Source organism: Schistocerca americana, chromosome 2, assembly GCF_021461395.2.
Source record: "Schistocerca americana isolate TAMUIC-IGC-003095 chromosome 2, iqSchAmer2.1, whole genome shotgun sequence".
Lineage (NCBI taxonomy): Eukaryota > Metazoa > Arthropoda > Insecta > Orthoptera > Acrididae > Schistocerca > Schistocerca americana.
Genome location: NC_060120.1, coordinates 40,841,031 through 40,853,848, shown reverse-complemented (window position 1 = coordinate 40,853,848; position 12,818 = coordinate 40,841,031). Strand labels below are relative to the sequence as shown.

The 12,818-nt window shown below is 45.2% G+C and overlaps 1 protein-coding gene across 1 annotated transcript in view; it reads left to right on the top strand.

Moving 5' to 3' along the window:
- LOC124593768 (reversion-inducing cysteine-rich protein with Kazal motifs-like) overlaps window positions 1–12,818 on the top strand; it is a 208,104-nt gene that overhangs the window by 90,876 nt on the left and 104,410 nt on the right. The window contains exon 8 of the mRNA XM_047132117.1: window positions 11,724–12,006. Within this exon, the coding sequence (XP_046988073.1) occupies window positions 11,724–12,006 (283 nt within the window). The remainder of the gene's footprint in view (window positions 1–11,723; window positions 12,007–12,818) is intronic.

Here is a 12,818-nt window from a genome sequence, read left to right as displayed (position 1 = left end):
GTCGTCGCTGTTGAATCCCCTGGGGGCACCGACATGAAATAAGCTAGTTGGGCTTTGGAGATCGCGGTGGGTACACTGGGTGCAGCCATCCTGAATGACGGTACTAGTGTCATAATCAGACGTCAGGGTGGCGCCATCTGCTGGCACCGATATGAACTAAGCCAGTTGGAGTCCAGACCCAGTGGAGAACACATATGCTTGAAACTGGTTAAATAATGAAGACATGTCCTTTTTTCCCGCCATTTTCTTTGCTTAGTAGAGATAACGGGGGTGTGATGGATTTTCATGTTGGAATTTGAACTTCGCGCCATTTTTCTGGGCGAGGGTGGCGTGACACTTTCCCGCCAAAATCCGCAATCTTGATTGACGTCACAGCCGCCATCTAGGATGACGTCATCGCCGCCATTTTGGATAACGGTATTTTGGGATGGTACTAGCCTAGCCCCAGTACTCTTACAACCCTGCTCCCTTCCCAACCACTGCTTCCCTTTCATGTCCCTCGACTCTTATAACTGCCATCTGGTTTCTGTACAAATTGTAAATAGCCTTTCGCTTCCTGTCTTTTATCCCTGCCACCTTCAGAATCTGAAAGAGAGTATTCCAGTCAACATTGTCAAAAGCTTTCTCTAAGTCTACAAATGCTAGAAATGGGGGTTTGCCTTTCCCTAATCTATCTTCTAAGATAAGTCGTAGGGTCAGTATTGCCTCACGTGTTCCAACATTTCTACAGAATCCAAACTGATCTTCCCCAAGGTCGGCTTCTACCAGTTTTCCTATTCGTCTGTAAAGAATTCGCGTAACTTGACCATACTCGTCAAATAAAACTAAAACTAAAAGTTTAAAAAAGAGGACACAAAAACCTTTAAAAACTAAAAACTTTAAGTGTAATATAAGTAGTAACATATTGTTGAAGGTAAAGGAATACTATAGGCTATCTTTTGCATTTTAGAGGTTTTTTGTTCTGTTTTTAATTTTAAGTTTTATTTCATAATTTTTAAACTTCGTATTTTAGTGGCAGACATAGTACTAACGACACTCTATCCCCACGTTCACACAAAATAATTTCCGGGACGAAACAAGAAATTGCGAACTTTTCACTTACATGATTTACTTGATCTTTTTAATTCACTCATATATTCACTGAATACATTTTCATACATATTTAGCTTATTTTGTTAAAATAAACAATATACAGTAGCGTTAATTTTAAATGAAGTTGGAAGAAAGTGGGCTGGCTTTGCGCACTCTTGCAATAGTCTGCCTAAACTATTAGGAAAAAATCATTTGATTTAGTATTCAAAAAAGAAACCACTTCTTAATATTCCGCGAACATTAGGAAGTGATGTCCTTTTTTTAATATGAAAAGTGTTTAGTTAATTTAGATGATGAAAACTGAACAGCTGAACAGACATTTATGGAACATAGCTAAGAACCATCCCGATTAAACCAGCTTTCGAATAAAAAAAAAACTGTACTAAAATCTGGCCTTTCGTTTAGGAGCTACGATGTCACAGACAGATGCACAGATACACTTCAAATGACAAACATCATCATTGGTGGTCAACCGTAAACGATAAACATAAGTTGTCGTGGGCTTTTGTTTAGATCTAGTACTATGTAACTTGATGTAGCTCTTATGTATTATGTAGCGTATATCAAGAGAGCGCGCTGGAAGAAAAGATTTTTACTTAATTTATCTGATGCAATTTGAACTGCTGAACAGCCTTTCGTAGAACATAGGCAAGAACCATTGCAATTAAACCCCTTTTCACATAACAACAACTGTACTAAAATCAGACCTTCCATTTGGGAGCTACTGTGCCGCAGACAGGTACACAGACACACAAGTTAAAGATGTAACACCCCTCCGTTAGCGACGGGGGTTAAAAAAATATTGTAGCACGTTCTATCCACATACATGAGTTGTTATTTAAATGCCCCTTTTTCATTCAGGAGTACAGCGTAACATTAGCAGAAAAATATCACGGAGCCGGCCGGTGTGGCCGTGCGGTTCTAGGCGCTTCAGTCTGGAACCGTGTGACCGCTACGGTCGCAGGTTCGAATCCTGCCTCGGGCGTGGATGTGTGTGCTGTCCTTAGGTTAGTCAGGTTTAAGTAGTTCTAAGTTCTAGGGGACTGATGACCACAGATGTTAAGTCCCATAGGGCTCAGAGCCATTTGAACCAACCAAATATCACGGAATTAGGCGCCCCTCTGTACATTCCGTTCATGGCTTTCAGAGAGAAACTAAGGATAATGGGGTGCGCACTGGATGTATCATTGTAGCAAAGCAAAGCAAAGCTCCGCGTTCTGGGCCAGATGGGCCAATCGGGACCAACCGACCGCTCTGTCATCCCCTGCCATTTGAATTAGGTATGGACACGTATGGGGTCAGCAGACCGCCCTCCTGGCCATTGTCGTCTCCCCTGACCTGAATCACGCAGCTCCTCAGTAGGCGTCACAAGGTCGAGTGCACACTGGTTCTTTCCTCCCACCAACAAATAAACTGTGGCAGCACTGAGAATGGATACCGGTGCTCCACATAGCAGTTACAGAAACTGACAACAATGTGACGCAAGCAGGTGTACATCCCAGGCTTGAGTGGAATGTTTTATCTGTGAAAGTTGAGGTCTTGGTATGTAGGTGTGATGTCAAATCCTATTTTCCTCCACCTTGAGGTCTGAACCCATCTCCTCCAACTGTAGTAATGAAACTACCTTTGGGGATTTCGGAAAGAGAACGCATGAAGACAGATCTTGCGAGCCACTGCCTTCGCATGTAAGCTGCCCAGAACACCGTCCCCCTCACTCGCAGACATGTTTGGATTTTAATAGTGAGAGAGAAATCCAGGAATATAAAATACACTACTGGCCATTAAAATTGCTACACCAAGAAGAAATGCAGATGATAAATGTGTATTCATTGGACAAATATATTATACTAGAACTGACATGTGATTACATTTTCACGTCATTTGGGTGCATAGATCTTGAGAAATCAGTACCCAGAACAACCGCCTCTGACCGTAATAACGGCCTTGATACGCCTGGGCATTGAGTCAAACACAGCTTGAATGGCGTGTACAGGTACAGCTGCCCACGCAGCTTCAACTCGATACCACAGTTCATCAAGAGTAGTGACTGGCGTATTGTGACGAGCCAGTTGCTCAGCCACCATTAACCAGACGTTTCCAATTGGTGAGAGATCTGGAGAATGTGCTGGCCAGGACAGCAGTCGAACATTTTCTGAGTACAGAAAGGCCCGTATAGGACCTGCAACATGCGGTCGTGCATTATCCTGCTGAAATGTAGGGTTTCGCAGGGATCGAATGAAGGGGAGAGCCACGGGTCGTAACACATCTGAAAAGTAGCGTCCACCGTTCAATGTACCGTCAATGCGAACAAGAGGTGTCCGAGACGTGTAACCAATGGCACCCCATACCATCACGCCGGGTGATACACCACTATCGCGATGACGAATACACGCTTCCAATATGCGTTCACCGCGATGTCGCCAAACACGGATGCTACCATCATGGTCCTGTAAACAGAACCTGGGTTCATCCGAAGAAATGACGTTTTGCCATTCGTGCACCCAGGTTCGTCGTCGAGTACACCATCGCAGGCGCTCATGTCTGTGATGCAGCGTCAAGGGTAACCGTAGCCATGGTCTCCGAGCTAATAGTCCATGCTGCTAGAGTCTTCGTCGAAATGTTCGTGCAGATGGTTGCTGTCTTCCAAACTTCCCCATCTGTTGACTCAGGGATCGAGACGTGGCTGCACGATCCGTTACAGCCATGCGGATGAGATGCCTGTCATGTCGACTGCTAGTTATACGAGGCCGTTGGGATCCAGCACGGCGTCCGTATTACCCTTCTGAACCCACCGATTCCATATTCTGCTAACAGTCATTGGATCTCGACGAACGCGATCAGTAGTGTCGCAATACGATAAACTGCAATCGCGATAGGCTACAATCCGACCTTTATCAAAGTTGGAAACTTGATGGTACGCGTTTCTCCTCCTTACACGAGGCATCACAACAACGTTTCACCAGGCAACGCCGGTGAACTGCTGTTTGTGTACGAGAAATCGGTTGGAAACTTTCCTCGTGTGAGCACGTTTTCGGTGTCGCCACCGGCGTCAACCTTGTGTGAATGGTCTGAAAAGCTAATCATTTGCATATCACAGTATCTTCTTCCTGTCGGTTAAATTTCGCGTCTGTAGCACGTCATCTTCGTGGTGTAGCAATTTTAATGGCCAGTAGTGTACTAGGCCAACTGTCATATCAAGATGAACAACTCACCGTGATCAATTTTTCAAACTTCGCAAACATTGTTGGAACCTCGTGTTTTGCATTACAAAGCGGATCAGGTTGTGGAAACGGGCCAAGACCAGTTACTGTTAGTTCTACGAAAACACAACTTTATTCTCAGTGGAAATCACAGAAGCTGCACACGATTGCAAGTAAACACATTTGCACAAGAACTCGAACAATCATAAAGGCTCAAATGGCTCTGAGCACTATGGGACTTAACATCTATGGTGATCAGTCCCCTACAACTTAGAACTACTTAAACCTAACTAACCTAAGGATATCACACAACACCCAGTCATCACGAGGCAGAGAAAAATCCCTGACCCCGCTGGGAATCGAACCCTGGAACCCGGGCGTGGGAAGCGAGAACGCTACCGCACGACCACGTGCTGCGGACAATCATAAAGGCAATGTGGGATAACAAGGACGAATGAATTCTACACACAGAGAGTTTCCACAAGCGGTCGGCGACCAAATACACGTAGTCCGATGAGACGACAGACTGAACGACCAACCCAGGTCGTTCGCACTGAAGTTACATGTATCAGAAACGGTCGAGCGCGTCTAGGCTATCCGAAGCTGGATGCAGCTCCAACCCGACTCAACTCGATGTCCGTTCGGAATTCGGAGACACGGTGACCCGGGCGGGCACACTGGCTCGGGCCCAACCATGCAGAGGTAACTCTTGCGCATTGGCCACATCTCTGCACAAGGAAGGAACCGACCCACGTCCGGAAAGATGACCAACTGACGACGACCAGAAACGGTCGAGGGACCGAATACACGTCGCCCGAAGAGACGGTGTGGGGCGGCTGGTGGAATTATTATTGTTGTTATTTAAATGTAGAATGTAATGTAGAAAAGATGCATTTCCCGGCCGATTAACCATATGTGTGGCGGCGGGTGGAATTAATTGTTATATAAATGTTCCTATTATTTATGCTGTTGTTTGCCGTTCTCAGCACTGGCTCTCTAACTACAATATTAGCAACCAGAAAGTGATTAGCAAAACGTGAAGCCTGTAATTAGAATTCCTAGTGCCCACTTCATGTGAGAAATACACTTATAGCTACAGCTTATAGCTCTGAGGAATTAGCAGATTGTCTGGGATTCATAAACAAAAACGATTCTCTAAAAATGTTCACTATATTCTGAAAGGCACAGACCAAAAAGAATCCACACAATCTGACTAACAGAGCAGTTCAGTGTCTAATGCGCTGATACAACTATAACTGTTCAAATTAAATGTTTAAGTGAATGCTCGCCATAATTTGATGATAATGTTCATCAAACGCCACGCTAAATAATGGTAGAATGTCTGTCCCGCGGCGGCACGTGAAAATACGACATACGCAAACTGAAGATAGATCATTAAAGTTATCCCAGAATTAACACTTCACTCGAAAATGATTTCATGGTTACGCGTATCCCGAGTAACTTATTACGGCATCCGAGGCTGTTTATAGCAATGATACCGACGCGACGTGACCCCTGGCACAGGTGATGTGCTATTCAGCTTCTGGAGAGAACTGGGGCCTTTTTTCCTCGCACAGCGTTCTTATATATAAAGCCGCGGTGCGGACAGCTAAGGGAACGCCTGATCAAAATTGCTCTCCCGACTAGCCGCTGGGCTAGTACTGCACCACTACAAGTTATTGAATAAATCATCGCTTCCTTTGCTGATGGCCGGTGAAGCTCTCAATTTAAATGTGCATTCAGCACAGAGGTAAGTAATCATAATAAAAGTCTGACGTGGCTAAGTTAAATATTTTGGGCGAGAGAATTAATTTAATTACACTACACGCAGTAGACGAGCTCTGAACTTGCCCTTTGGAGATACGCTATCGCTATAGTTTTATAGTCATTCAATTGAAATTTCTCACATCTTTATGATTATAGCGGATCTCCCATCTACTTAAATTTAAATATCCTAGCTTTATTTATTCGCCTACTTAATCTATCTTGCTTCCTTAACTTCTAAGACAAAAACTAGAAAATTATGGATTTCATCAAATAATTTTTTTTTGAGATCCAAAATACTGTTTCTACTAAATTATTATGAAAAAGGAATCTAAATATAAATTTTTAAGTTTCTAGCTCTTTTCTGTTGCGCCAATGATTTTTACAGAAAAACGTCCAAATTTCGAAAATGGCTAAAGTTATTGAACTGATATACAACACATATTGATTTAGTATTACTCCTGACATGCTAGAAACATTTCACGTTATTTACTTGATTTTTAAAGTATTGCGCAACATTTATGACGTCAGAGCTAGTTACAGCGGACTAGGCTGGCACACAATGGAAAGACTGATGTGAATTTTATACGGCGTGAGTAGGCTGCTTCCCTACAACGGCCAACCGAACGACCAACCAACGGTCGTCCCGCTCCAATTTTCTTCCGTCTCATAGTTTTTCATGCGTGTCGCAAGCGGTCGGCGAGCAGTGGCTGTCCGCACCTCACTGGCGCTCCGTCCCCGACTTCACTGCTGCTGCGTCCCGACTGAACTCCCGACACACCACGAGCCGGAAATACTAGCGGTCGCTTCAAATATAATACGATATTGCTCTTATCGATAAGCGCTGCTGCTGCCCCTCACGGGCAGGTAAGACAGGAACTTAGTGAGGCCAGTAAATCGAATAAGAAAACGAGGCGGTAGTATCGTAAGGAGAAGGTGACAAACGATAAAAGGCATGAACACGAGCCGAGCACGGCTCAATTGTGGTAAAATATACACTTAACGAACAGAAAACTCTGTCTCTAGGCACGTGTAAAAGCCTGTTTGTCACTTAAGGGAGCAAACAGCAGCTTCCCCAATTCCGAGACCCCACAACATTGGTGGTAACGACCTACTGAGACAGACATAGACGTCTTGTTCTTCTCCAGCGTCATGAGGGGGTACCTGCCAAAGTGCCCATCTCTGCGGATGAAACAAATCAGTAGCGTAAAGGAACCAGTGGCTGAAAGAGCCACTGGTTGAGGGTATGGAAAAGAGGTACCGTATTCTGTATCAAGAGTCACGGTCTGGGAGGAAAGAGCGACTCAAATTGCACTAAGAAAGGACATGGAGTGACGGAGGAAAGGTAGGAGGTGATGGTAACAGGGACGGACTGCAGTTCTGTCGTGCCATTTGGTGATAGTAAACTAAGATAACGGAGTGGCTAACTGAAAGTAAGGATGGTAAGTGGTAGAGGAAAAGTGAGCTTGGTTGAGAGAGTAGATAGTGCTTACAATGAGGTGGAATACAGATTTGAGAGTGCCGGCCGTTGTGGTCGAGCGGTTCTAGGCGCTTCAGTACGGAACCGCGCTGCTGCTATGGTGGCAGGTTCGAATCTTGCCTCAGGCATGGATGTGTGTGATGTCCTTAGGTTAATTAGGTTTCAGTACTTTTAAGTCTAGGAGCTGATGACCTCAGATGTTAAGTCCCTTAGTACTCAGAGGAATCTGAACTTCGGAGCTGTGTAGAGTAGGTGCAGTGTGGGGTCTCCACACGGATGGATGCTTTGGAGATTTAGTATAGGAGTGGGACAGAGAGAGTGATTGGTATGAATTGGAATAAAATTAGATGGATGAGGACATTAAGAGTAGAATTTTTTTTTTTTTTTTTTTTTTTTTTTTTTTTTTTTTTTTTTTTTTTTGCCATTGAGCTTAGCGTATAAGCAAGTATGTGGAATGTGGCTCATTGCAGGTATTACACGTTGCAGGTTATTGCAGGTTAGGACTACTATTGCGCAGGGAGACAGGTGGATAAATTTTTATATTTGATTGTGTGATGATTATTGTGCTGGAGTTGGTGGAGGAAATGTATGGCTTCGGGTGGCTCGAGTTTAAGGTGTTGGAAGCAAATACAGGCCCTGTTTATTATTATTATTATTATTCTCATGCTCAGTGCTGGTGAATAATTCAGTAGCTGACGAGTGTAGTCTGTGTTACTAAGAAGCCGTCACAACAACGATGTGCCTTCGCAAAAGAAGGCGAAGTAAATATTCCAGAATTAGAATCAAGAACAGTTGATAGCATGAGTGACGTAGAAGTAAATATCCTCGGAGTAGTGAAGCAAGTTAAATCATTTAAAAAAAGCAAGTGTTGTGGTCCAGACTGTATTCCAATTAGATTCCTTTCGGAGTATGCTGATGCATTAGCTCCATACTTAACAATCATATGCAACCGTTCGCTCGACGAATGATCCGTACCTAAAGACTGGAAAGTTGCACAGGTCAGACCAATATTCGAGAAAGGTAGTGTGAGTAATCCACTAAATTACAGGCCGATACGGTTAACGTCGAAATGTAGCAGGATTTTAGAACAAATATTGTGTTCGAACATTACGAATTACCTCGAAGAAAACTGTCTATAGGCACACAGTCAACATGGGTTTAGAAAACATCGTTCCTGTGAAACACAACTAGCTCTTTATTCACATGAAGTGTTGAGTGCTATTGACAAGGGATTTCAGACCGATTCGGTATTTCTGGATTTCCGGAAGGCTTTTGACCCTGTACCACACAAGCGGCTAGTGTTGAAATTGCGCGCTTATGGAATATCGTCTCAGTTGTGTGACTGGATTTGTGATTTCCTGTCACAGAGGTCACAGTTCGTAGTAACTGACGGAAAGTCATCGAGTGAAACAGAAGTGATTTCAGGCGTTCCCCATGGTAGTGTTACAGGCCCCTTGCTGTTCCTTATCTATATAAACGATTTGGGAGACAATCTGAGCAGCAGTCTTCGGTTGTTTGCAGATGACGCTGTCGTTTATCGGCTCATGAAGTCATCAGAAGACGAAAACAAACTTCAAAACGATTTAGAAAAGATACCTGGATGGTGCGGAAAGTGGCAATTGACCCTAAATAACGAAAAGTGTGAAGTCATCCACATGAGTGCTAAAAGGAACTCAAACTTCGGTTACACGATAAATCAGTCTAATCTCAAAGCCGTAAATTCAAGTAAATGCCTGGCTATTACAATTACGAACAAGTTAAATTGGAAGGAAAACATAGAAAATGTTGTGGGGAAGGCTAACCAAAGACTGTGTTTTATTGGCAGGACACTTAGAAAATGTTACAGACCTACTAAGGAGACTGCCTACACTACGCTTTTCAGTCCTCATTTAGAATACTGCTGTGCTGTGTGGGATCGTTACCAGATAGAACTGACGGAATACATCGAAAAAGTTGAAAGAAAGGCAGCACGTTTTGTATTGTCGCGAAATATGGGAGCGAGTGTCATAGAAATGATACAGGATTTGGGCTCGAAATCGTTAAATGAAAGGCGTTTTTCGTTGCGACAGAATCTTCTCACGAAATTCCAATCACCAACTTTCTCCTCCGAAAGCGAAAATATTTTTTTGACACCGAGCTATATAGCCAGGGACGACCTCCACGATAAAATAAGGGAAATCAGAGCTCGTACGGAAAGATGTAGGTGTTCATTCTTTCCGCGTGCTATACGAGATTGGAGGAATAGAGAATTGAGGAAAAGATGAACCCTCTGCCAGGCTGTTAAATGTGATTTGCAGAGTATCCATGTAAATGTAGATGTAGATGTAGATGAGGACAGTAAGAGTAGAATTTTTGTTTTGTTTTGCAATTGAGCTTAGCACTTAAGGAAGTATGCGGAATGGGGCTCATTGCAGGTATTACACGTTGGAGGTTATTGCAGGTTAGGAACACTATTGTGCAGGGAGACAGCTGGATAGATTTTTATATTTGATTGTGTGATGATTATTGTGCTGGAGTTGGTGGAGCAAATGTATGGCTTCGGGTGGCTCGAGTTTAAGGTGTTGGAAGAAAATAAAGGCCCTGTTTTTAATTATTATTATTATTACACTACTGGCCATTAAAATTGCTCCACCACGAAGATGACGTGCTACAGACACGAAATCTAACCGACAGGAAGAAAATGCCGTGATACGCAAATGATTAGCTTTTCAGAGCATTCACACAAGGTTGACGCCGGTGGCGACACCGAAAACGTGCTCACATGAGGAAAGTTTCCAACCGGTTTCTCATACACAAACAGGAGTTGACCGGCGTTGCCTGGTGAAACGTTGTTGTGATGCCTCGTGTAAGGAGGAGAAATGCGTACCATCACGTTTCCGACTTTGATAAAGGTCGGATTGTAGCCTATCGCTATTGCGGTTTATCGTATCGCGACATTGCTGCTCGTGTTGGTCGAGATCCAATGACTGTTAGCAGAACATGGAATCGGTGGGTTCAGGAGGGTAATATGGAACGCCGTGCTGGATCCCAACGGCCTCATATCATTAGCAGTCGAGATGATAGGCATCTTATCCGCATGGCTGTAATGGATCGTGCAGCCACGTCTCGACCCCTGACTCAAGAGATGGGGACGTTTGCAAGACGAGAACCATCTGCTGGAACAGTTCGACGACGTTTGTAGCAGCATGGACTATCGGCTCGGAGACCATGGCTGCTGTTACCCTTGACGCTGCATCACAGACAGGAGCGCCTGCGATGGTGTACTCAACGACGAACATGGGTGCACGAATGGCAGAACGTCACTTTTTCGGATAAATCTCCGGTTCTGCTTACAGCATCATGATGGTCGCATCCGTGTTTGGCGACATCGCGGTGGACGCACATTGGAAGCGTGTATTCGTCATCGCGATAGTGGCGCATCACCCGGCGTGATGGTATGTGCTGCCATTGGTTACACATATCGGTCACCTCTTGTTCACCATGACGGCACTTTGAACAGTGGACGTTACATTTCAGATGTGTTACGACCCGTGACTCTACCCTTCATTCGATCCCTACGAAACCCTACATTTCAGCAGGATAATGCACGACCGCATATTGCAGGTCCTGTACGGGCCTTTCTAGATACAGAAAATGTTCGACTGCTGCCCCGGCCAGCACATTCTGCAGATCTCTCACCAATTGAAAACGTCTGGTGAAGGGTGGCCGAGCAACTGTCTCGTCGCAATACGCCAGTCACTACTCGTGATGAACTGTGGTATCGTGTTGAAGCTGCATGGGCACGCCATCTAAGCTATGTTTGATTCAATGCCCCGGCGTATCACGGCCATTATTACGGTCGGAGGTGGTTCTTCTGGGTTACTGATTTCTCAGGATCCATGCACCCAAATTGCGTGAAAATGTAATCACATGTCAGTTCTAGTATAATATATTTGTATAAGATATTTGTATAATATAATATAATATAGTATAATATAATATATATAGTTTGTCATCTGCAGTTCTGATTGGTGTAGCAGTTTTAATGGCCAGTAGTGTATTACTATTTTCGTGCTCATTGCTGGTGGATAATTCAGTAGCTGACGAGCGTAGTCTGTGTTACTAAGACGCCGTCACAACGACGATGTGAGGCCACACACAGAGTTGAGCCCGCCTGTGAGAGCGCGCCCTCTGCCCGCTGCCCGCAGTGGAGGAGCCGTGCGAGCTGGGCTGCGGCGGGCTGTCGTTCTGCGCGCCGGTGTCTCGGCCGCTGCAGCTGTTCCGCAGCTGCGACGCGCGCGCCGACGCGGCGGCCCGCGCCGCGGTCTCGCTGTGGTCCCGGCGCGGCGCCGCGCCGCTGCCGCTGCCCCTGCCGCTGCCGCTGCCGCTGCTGGACGTCCGCGCCTGCCGGCCGCACCTGTGGCGCGCCGTCGCCTGCGCGCTGCACCTCGCGCCCTGCCACGCCAACACGCGCTCCCTCACCATCTGCAGGTCAGCAGCGCCGCGCCAGCGCCCACTCGCCTCACTTCACCCTACCTGTTTCCTCCGACACGACAACCGTATTCCCTACCGTCCCTGTACCTGCCACTGTCCGATCTGGCTAATAAGTCACGCTGACCAACTGAGTCTGAGTCAACTTAATTAGAACGCTTGGGGTTGTTACTACGCAGTCGTTGTAATAAACTTGGGAGGCGAATAACGTAGATAGGATTTACTTGGAAGGAGTCATCTGTTATATTTAGAGATCGATCGCCTACCGTTCTAAAGCAGGTCCTATTTTAAAAACGAGACAGTTCGGCACAAACTTAATTACACTCGTAAACATAAACTGGGTAACAAAATTAAAAGATCACTTTTTGGAAACCTCTTATTTGTCTGCCAACGTAAAATTCGACTCAAAGATGCCTACGACCTTCCTCTGCAACGGCACAAAAGCGTCCCACTCTGAGACGTCGTCCTCTGGCTCGGCGACGCTTCAGATAGGAAGGTGTCGACACATGCCACAAGGAGGACACAGCTCCAGAGATTCATGTGATGTGTAAGGTTGATTAATGATGTCGCATTGGCACCAAATTTCACCTCAGTTCTGCCCAACGCCGTCAAGGGCGTATCACACTATGCAAAGTCGTCACACACCTCTTACCCAAGTTTCATCCCTCCTTCTTAGGACTCTGCGACGCCTAGCTTCAAATCACGCGGTTTTCTTATGGGCGGCAGAAGGACAGATTTCAGAAACACTGCCACCTAGAATCGATACCAAAGGCACTCAGGAGGTTACGTTAAGTTCGTTAACAGTACCTCCC